At 66.0% G+C, this 8,881-nt stretch overlaps 1 protein-coding gene across 1 annotated transcript in view; it reads right to left on the bottom strand.

Moving 5' to 3' along the window:
* TTLL10 (tubulin tyrosine ligase-like family member 10) overlaps positions 1-2,727 on the bottom strand; it is a 19,414-nt gene extending 16,687 nt beyond the window's left edge. Inside the window, exons 1-6 of the mRNA XM_012657474.1 lie at positions 2,385-2,727; positions 1,596-1,676; positions 1,382-1,517; positions 1,135-1,253; positions 885-999; positions 153-199 (exon numbers count right to left, since the gene is read on the bottom strand). Of these exons, the coding sequence (XP_012512928.1) occupies positions 153-199; positions 885-999; positions 1,135-1,253; positions 1,382-1,517; positions 1,596-1,676; positions 2,385-2,727 (841 nt within the window). The remainder of the gene's footprint in view (positions 1-152; positions 200-884; positions 1,000-1,134; positions 1,254-1,381; positions 1,518-1,595; positions 1,677-2,384) is intronic.
* Positions 2,728-8,881: the final 6,154 nt, after the last annotated feature.

Here is an 8,881-nt window from a genome sequence, read left to right as displayed (position 1 = left end):
GTGTCTGAGCGCCCTGGCCAGTCCAGACCTCTGGCTCCAGCCCACGTTTTCCCTGGGTTTCCATATAACGCCAGGCCATCCTTGGGTTTAGTCAGAACGGCCCCTGGCATCTGGGCTCTGGAGTCACCTCTGTGGCCTGAGGCGTCCTGGGCTGGTCCACGGGAGCTCCTCAAGGGTGGGTGCTGTGTCCTTTCCAAATCTGCACCCCGGGGGGGACACAGGACCTGTCCTGAGTGGCCATAGGGTTTGGAGAATGAATTCTTGGGGCCCGGCGGGGAGAGGGGCATGAGTGTGTGGATGACTGAATTTGGGCGAAGTAGGTGGTCGGGTGGACACAGCTTTGATGGACGTGGGCTGGATGCACGTTGGCGTGGAATGTGAAGACGGCTGCCTGCTTGGTGGGTGGGCGGACAGGGCAGCAGACAGCGGCTCTTGGTTGATGAGCGGGTGGACGGGTACGTGGACAAGCGAATGGGGGCTACACAGATGGTACGTTGGCTGGCTGGGGAGCAGCTGGCATGGTGCCAGAGGAGGGGCAGGACAGACACAGGAAAGCGGGTGGCAGTGGGGGGGGATGAGCCACGGGTGACTCCGTGAGGGGCGCCCACAGCGACCATGGTGGGCATGGTGTGGGGCTGGAGGGTGGGCAGCGTGGGGAAGGCAGGGTGGTGGGGGGTTCTGTGCAGGGTGGGTGTGAGGGTGCAGGTGGTCAGGCCGGGTGGACTGGCTGACGCGCCGCACAGGGTGTGCCTGCGTGGCTGGGGGTGGGTTTGGGGAGTGGGGTGCATGGTCCTTTCAAACACAGGTGGCAGGTGGACGCGGGGAACTGGTGAGTGGTGGGGGGGTCAGCCGGGAGGGTGAGGGTCAGGGTTAGGTGGGTTTACCTGGCTTGAGTGTTGACCTTGCTCACTACCCGAGAGTACTCCCTCAGGGCGCACAGCAGCCCGATCTTGGTGGTGAGGAGCTTGTTGTTGGGGAGCTGGTACAGCAGCTGCTCGCCTGGCGCGACAGAGCCCTGGGCAGCCCCTGGCCGCTGCAGCACCACGGCCGCTGCCTCACAGCTCTCGCGGCACGGGCAGGGTGTGGCCTGGACCCTCCCGGCCCCAGCTGGGGAGCCCGCGCCCCTCCCGCTACCTTCCCGGAAGCTGCAGTAGCTGTCGCGGCATTTGACCTCGCACCACTTCAGCTTGTAGTCCTCGCGGCGGCTATCCTGGGTGCGCTGCCAGCCCTTGCTCTTGCAGTAGGAGCTGATTCTGCAGGGGTGGGGGCAGCAGTGACCTGGGGGCGTGGGTCCCAGGGGAGGGGCTGCGGGGCACAGGCGGTGGCGAGGCCCTGGGGGCAGGGCTGGGATCCAGAGCAGGGGTCAGCTGAGCCCACTCACATCGAGGCCCCGTTGCTGCCTCCGATGTAGAAGACGGGGCCCTGCCCGGTGACAGGCGGCTGCTTCGGCCCCTCCAGCAGGAGCTCCTCCAGGAGGGCAGCCGGGGGCCTGGCGGCATCCTCGGTGTCCAGGAGGTCTGCAGCAGGCAGGTGGTCAGCAGCCAGGGCCTGGCTGAGGCCCCCCCACCCCGCCCCCGCCAGCCCTCAGCCCTCACCTGCATCTCGGTCCAGGAGGCTTGGCTGGCGCAGGAGCCCCTCCTCCCGGCGGCTCCCCATGGGTCTCTCATGGGCCCAGCCTGCAAACAGGGTGGGGGCTGGTCCGGGCTGGGGGAGCCGCCCGGGCAGAGCCCGGCCCATGCCCAGCCCTGGTGGCCAGCCCCTCTCTAGCGTCTCCAGGCCAGTCACCCTGTGCATCTGGGCCCAGATCTGACCAGAGGACCTGGGAATGGGCACATCTGGGGACACAGCCTTCAAGTGGGTGGGGTGGGGTCGGGGGGCCAGGAGCTGGGGCAGGGGACACAGAGGGCCCCACCCTCACCCTCTTCACCAGCAGAGCAGCGGCTCTGTGCAGGGGAGGGGCTGGGGTGTGGGGAGGAGCTGGGTGCTGGCCAGGTGCAGGGATGTGCCAAAGGGCAGGGGTCACAATGTCCATGATGATGTCATGGCCCACAGGCCATGGTCAGGCAGCCGACAGGGCACTGCCCTTCCTGGGGCAGGCAAGGCTGCACCCACCGTGGCTGCTCGTGGGATGGCGCCGGCCAGGCAGTCCCAGCCGTGGAGGGCAGCGTGGTCCCCGCAGTGCCCACTGCGCCTGGCTCTGCTTGGTGGCCCAGTGTCCACAGCCACCAGGGCTCCTGCGGCCCCTCTCCAGCATGGGGGCCTGCCTGGCCGGCTGGGCATGGCTGTGTGTGGGTCTGGTGCCCTCCCCATGAACTCGCCTTCCTTGGGGATGGGGCGCTTGTCCCCGGGGGCCCTGGTGGGGGGTGGGGCTGCTGCATGTTCACCTGGTGCCTGGGCACGGCGCCGCCGCATCCGAGACCGCTCGCTCCTCTGGGAGCCGACTGGGATCCAAGTGGGGTGTCCCCAGCGGTGGATGAACCGCGTGCGGCTGCGGGCTACCGGGATTGGGGCGCCAGGGCGACGACCCCGCTGGGCAGATGCCGCCCCAGCCCCCCTGCGGGGCCCCTGGGCTGCCCGAGGTCCCGGGCTTTGGGCGAGGTGCACGCCCAGGCCCTCCGTGCCCGGGGAAGGTGGCCTCTGTGGGCTGTGGACTTGGGCCTCCACCTGTGGCTGGCTCCTGTCTCCGTGGTGGCTGAGGGGCCTGGCGCCTTGTGGGGGCGAGGCCATCTCTGCGTCCTGTCTCTGCCGGGCGAGTCCAGCCTGGCCGGCACTGTCCGTCTGGCCTCGCCGAGCAGGGCCTGGGTGCCGGCTGCAAGGAGGGCAGCCGTCAGCGCGCTTGGAGGGCCCGGGGTCGGAGGGATCTCCGCCCCTGAGCAGGGGTCTGCCCAGCCATGGCCCCTCTGCGGCCGCTGGCTGCCCCACCCCCCAGGGCAAGGACCCTACTCGCGCCCCGCCTGGGATGCTCTGGCCTCCCCAAACCTTCCCTGAGTTGCCAGCCTTGGAACATCCTGGGGAATTTTTAGCCAATTGCGTGAAGGCTCCTTTGGCCTCGAGGTCAAGCAAACCCGTTTGGGGCTGAGCGGGAGGCAAGCACTTCGTTTGGAAGCCCCCAGCCGAGGCCAGGCAGCTGCAGGACAGGGATGCGGGGCGCTCGCCTGAGGCTCCACTGGGAGCTGGTTCTTCCCCAGAGAGGAAAACCCGTTGTGAACCAGCCTGCGGGGCACCCAAGAAACACCTAAGCAGAGGGCGTGCAGGGCGCTAGCTGGACAAGGCCTTCGTGTCTGCCCCCGCCCCCACGGGAGCGCCGGGGAGGAGTGGGTGCGAATAAGCCCGCAGATGGCAGGAAGGCCATTCCGGGCGGGGTGGGCCTCTGGGAGGAGTCGGACACGGCCACACCAGGCACTGCTGTGGGCGCCGTGCACCGCTGCCTGGTGTGCGGAAACGCAGGGATCCCCACCCGAGACCCCTCCCCACCCAGAACAGGACCCTCGGGAGAGGCTGAGGGTGGGGTGGGCCTGGCCCTGCACTGCCAGGGAGCAGGAGCCTGCAGAGTGCGGGCGGGGGCGTGTGTGTGCGTGTGTGTGTGTGACTCTGTGTTGATGGGAGACCCGGCCCTTGCCACTGGGCCCCAGCATGGCAGGGGCGCCGAGGAGGCCCAGGACTGACTGACCAGTCCCATGTCCCAGCCCAGGGGCTACCAGGCTCACCCGGCATCGGAGGGAGGGGCCCACGTGAGCCAGAGCAACACACACACCTACGCACGCAGACACACACACACACACACACACACGCATAGACTTCTACGCACACAGACACACCCACACACACACACACACACGCATAGACTCCTACACACGCAGACACCACTCACACACGTACCTACACATGGAGACACATGTATACACACAGACACATGTGTACACACACACCTACACACGCAGACACACCCACACACACACACACATGCATAGACTCCTACACACGCAGACACCACACACACACACATACCTACACATGGAGACACACGTATACACACAGACACATGTGTACACACACACCGACGCACGCAGACACACCCACACACACACACACATGCATAGACTCCTACACACGCAGACACCACACACACACATACCTACACATGGAGACACATGTATACACACAGACACATGTGTACACACACACCTACACACGCAGACACACCCACACACACACACACATGCATAGACTCCTACACACGCAGACACCACACACACACATACCTACACATGCAGACACACCTGCACACACACACAGATACGCACAGACACACCTGCACACACGACACACCTGCACTCACCCACACACACACGCACTGACACGCAAGCACAAGCACACACAGGCACACACAGAGGAGGTGAGCAGGGCGCTGCAGGCATGACACAGGTGGAGGGAAACCCACCAGAATGTGGGGGAGACGACACCCCCAAAGGGAGCCGGGTGTTTTTAAACGAAGGAAGAGACTGCGAAAGAGCCCCTGGGAGCTGAAACTGCAGCGCCAGGGTTTGCACTGAGGGCGGGACGTTGCCCAGAGAGGAGCTTCTGGGTGAGGGGCTGCAGGTGGGGGCCGGTCTGAGGCCCCCACGCGGGGCCACGGGTGTCTGCGAGGCGGGAGAGGGCAGCGGAGGCAGCGCCGCACGCGCCCAGCTGGGGACGTCTGGAGCCGTGGGACGCGGCTGGAGCGCCGAGAAGGACTGGCGGAGGAGGGAGCCCTCGCAGCCCCCGGTCTCGTCACTGCAAAGTGGGCTGGGAGGAGCAGCGGCCCAGCAGGGCCCTGTGACGACGGGCAACGTGACGCACGCACCAGGACTGTGCCCGCCGCACACCCGGTGCTCTGTGGCTGGCGCGGTGGTCGTCGTGTGTGGAGGTGGCAGCGCAGAGCTCGGGGTGGCTCGGGGCAGGCGGGACACAGGCCATGCATGCGGGGGAGGCGGCTCCAGGGGCCAGAATCGGAGCCAGCACCGTCTGGCACGCTCCAAGCTGGACTGGGGACGTCCTTGCACGGCTCTAGCACAAGCACAGTGCTGTGCAAGGGAGCAGAGCCGACCGGTGGCTCCTGCCCTGGGATTCGAGAGACGGCAGCCCCGGGTGCTGCGGGGCGTGGAGACCGGCAGTCACGCAGAGCCAGGCTCGTGGCGAGACAGCGCCCTGCCCGGAACCTGCGCAGACCCTTCTGCTGCAGAAACATCCAGAAGGGTGGACGGGGTCTGGGGTGGGGGCTGGTTTTCATTAGGAGCCTCGCACTTTTGTTTGACTCCACCTTTATGTATTTATTATTCTTACAAAGAGTTAAACAAGCCATGAGTTATTGTTTCTTGCCATTCAAATTAATAAACGTCTTTTAAAGGGACCCGGCCGTGCATGCCGCGGTCAGAGCGCGGCGTCCGAGGCAGCGCGGAGCCACCGGCTCCATGGCCTGCGGACCCCGAGGCTGCACTTTTGGAGTCTCCTTGAAGGACGAGGTTCTAAATCCAGAGAGGAAGCTTTACGCCCAGAGACGTTCGCCGACGCACTGCTGACAGTGGTGGATCCGGCAAGTCAGCGAGCCCCAGGGTGGGGACGGTCGTGCGCCTTCCCGACGGGACAGGACGGAGAGGTCAAGTGAAATCCCAGGTGCAGCGGGGCCAGGCTGGGGCCCACAGCTTTGCAGTGAGTTTAAAGTAAACGTTTTACCTGGTCAGATACAAAGACCGACAGGAAACCACACCCCGGCGTGACAGATGGAAGACGCTTTTAAACCTGAAGAAAATGTCCAGGAAAGTGACCACGCGTCAGGGTCCTGCCACGAGTTTGCCCCCTAAAATTCCTGTTTGGCAACACGGGGCCCTAAGAAGGTACTGACATTGTTCAAAGGGCCGGCGCCTGCCGGCCAGAGGTGAGCTGTCCGGTGACGTGTGTCCCTGGGGATTCAGGAGGCCGCCCTTCCGGGACCCATCCTGGGGAGACGGACCTGGTCCTGGGCACAGGGTGCGTCCCGAGAGGGCCCACAGCAGGCTCAGGAAGGCAGGGCCACGTCTGCTGGACCCCACGGGCGGCCGACTGTGCCTCACCTGCCCAGCAAGGTCGCGGGAGCCTCTGCCGGGAAACAACAGTGGTGACTCGGCAACGGTCTCCAGGCAACCGTCTTCCAGCAGCTGTCTCCTGGCAACCCTGATCCAGAGCCCAGAAGTAAATGTGGGAGGGGAGGGGGCTGCCGTCTGAGCTGAGGGGTGCTGGCTGGGGAAGGGAGACTGCGCAGGAGGGCCGCCGTGTGCAGCCCCCATCACTGCTGGGCCCAAGCCTGGGCTCACTGCCCTTCCTTGCCCCGTCTCTTGGACCCCAGATCCCTGCCCAGCCCCCAGGACCTGGCTGCAGCCCAGCTGGGTTTGCTGAATGAAGAGCTAACAGGGCTTTACCTGCAAATTTTCATCTTCCCCCCACAGCGGTAGGACGTGGCACTACTGCGTCCCCATTTGCGAACAGGAACAGGGGCTCAGCAAGGTCGGTGTCCCCCAGGGGTGAAAGGGGGCTCACTCTGGGTCTGGGACACCTGGAGCCCTGGCCCCCAGCAAGGCCCAGGGGGGGAGGGGAGGGAAGGGAGGAGGGAAGAGGGGCCTCTCCCAGGAGCCCACCCAGCCCCCTGCACCTGGGGCAGAGTCCCTTTGCTGTGGTGTGGGTTAGTGACAAGCAGATGATCAAAGCGCGATTCCTTGAACCACGTGGTTTATTGCCATGTGAAGAGGTTTCTTCTTTTCTGCCCACGTGCTTCCTGAGGGAGGGGAGAAGGTGGTGGGGTGTGCCGACTGCCCAGGCCTGCACTGCAGTTCAGGGTCCAGCTGTGGATGCCCGGCTGCCAGTGGGGACTGAGCCGCCTCCGCGGAAAGTGAGGTGTGTCTTTGCACAGGGGGAGCTGGGACCCTCCCGGCGGGTGGACGGGGAGAGCCCGGAAGCCACAGTGTTGGTGGCGGGCGGTGTGCACCAGGCTCCCGGGCTGTGGTCAGCCGCTCACGGGGGTCTGAGGAGCTGTGACGTCACATGCTGGGGGCTGCTCCCCCAGCTCTTGTCCCGGCAACATGAGCTCCATGAGCTCTGGGGTCACCTGAAAGTCGGCCTTGTAGAGGAACTGCTGCAGAATATCGGGGGAGGGAAAGGCTCTGGGGGCAGCTGCAGGCTGGCTCAGCACCCAGCTTCAGACGGACACTGCGAGGCGCCTTGGTGGGGCGCAGGGCCGGGGCGCAGGGCCCTTGTGGCTGCCGAGCACCTACTTCCCAAGTGCAGGCGACTCACCTAGCCTCGTCCTGCCCCTGAGCCCCAGAGATGGCCCGTGGGGCCCTGAGGAGGGAGAGAGCAGGCCTGCACCCCTTGGGCCAAGGCCTCAGGCACCTCCCAGGGGCCTGTGGGTCCTGGTGCCGCAGGGCTGGGCACAGGCTGTGCCGCTCCTCCCTGCTCGCTTGCTCCTGCTGCCCTGGGCTTGGAAACAGTGGGAGGCCAGCTTGCTTCTGTGCTGTCCTCCTTGGCACTCCCAGCCTAGTGCAGGTGGGCCGGGTGTCCTCGGGGCATGTCTGCAGGCCCCGTGGCTCACGCCTAGGCCCCCACTGTGGGGCCGCGCTGCTGCCCTCCTAGGATGGCAGATGGGGGTGCCTCAGCCTGCCACCCTCATCACACCAACAACCCGCTGTGGCCGAGTCAGGAAGTCCCCCCGGGTCAGGGAGGCAGGTAGGGAGGCCCCGTCGCTCCAGCCGAGGCCTGGGCCCTGCCCTGCACCTGGCGTCCTGTGGGGGTCGCGCGGGGGCTGGCGGGGGCTCTCTTCCAGTGGGGATCAGGCCGTGGACGGACGGTATTACCAGACAGTATTAGACAGAAGGGTCCAGATCTAACCGTGTCTGGTAAGACGCCCATCGGAGGCAGCAGGTGCAGTGGGCCTCCGGGGCCTGGGCTGGTGTCCGTGCCTGTCAGGAAGACCCTGGGGCGCTCCCACCCCTTCTGTGGCTGGACCTTCCCAGGTCGCCCCAGGGCTGCTCTGTGGGGGGCTTTCCTGACAGCCCCCACTCTGGCCTCGGCCCTCGCGCAGGTCACCTTGCCCTGCTCTTGGCAGAACTGGCCACAGCGCCTGGCTGGTTTCCTGAACGACTCTCGGGCAGGTTAATAGGTAACAGCGAGGCCGGGACAGAGGCCTCCCTGCCCCCACCGGGCCTCTCCCAGGGCCGCAGGCTTTCTGGCTTCAGATCAAAAGCACAGGCCAGTGGTGATCGCAGCCTAGGGGCGGAACGGACACTCCTCGTCCTCATCCCCCCACGTCCTCATCCCCCCATGCCCGGGTGTCTGGCCTTGGGAACCCGAACCCACCCTGGCCCTTCCTGTGCCCCCAGGCACCCCAGATGGCGTCAGGCCTGGCCGTGTTTGGGAGCCAGCGCCGCCGGCTGCGACCTCCAGACTCAGTGTCCTGGCCCTGCTGGTCTCTCCTGGAGCCAGGTCACCCCCGAACCCTGCCTGGGCCCCTCCCTGCATGCCAGGCTGCGGCGCAGAGACAGGCCCTCTCCCACCCAGGCTCAGCCCTGGAGTCTGGGACTGTGGGACGGCGCGGCCTCGGGCGTCTCCTGGCGCGCGGTGGGTCACCTTTGAACATCGTTACCAGACAGTGTTAGAGTTGAGTGGAGAAATCCAGCACTGTCCGGTAAGATGCCCACAGAGGCCCAGGACGGCGGGCAGACGCAGAGCAGGCAGGGGAGCCGGTGAGGACCAGGTGCGGAGCAGCCAGGGCTGAGCTGGATGGGGCAGGGGCCAGCAGGGAGAGGTTTGGGGGCCTAAGACCCTGCGAGCCCCCTCCCTGCTCTCTCCAGAGCAGTCCAGGGACCCGGCCGAG

The sequence above is a fragment of the Propithecus coquereli genome, unplaced genomic scaffold, assembly GCF_000956105.1.
Source record: "Propithecus coquereli isolate 6110/MARCELLA unplaced genomic scaffold, Pcoq_1.0 Scaffold544, whole genome shotgun sequence".
NCBI lineage: Eukaryota > Metazoa > Chordata > Mammalia > Primates > Indriidae > Propithecus > Propithecus coquereli.
The sequence above is the reverse complement of the archived record's forward strand: the minus strand, read 5'-3'. Positions and strand labels throughout refer to the sequence as shown.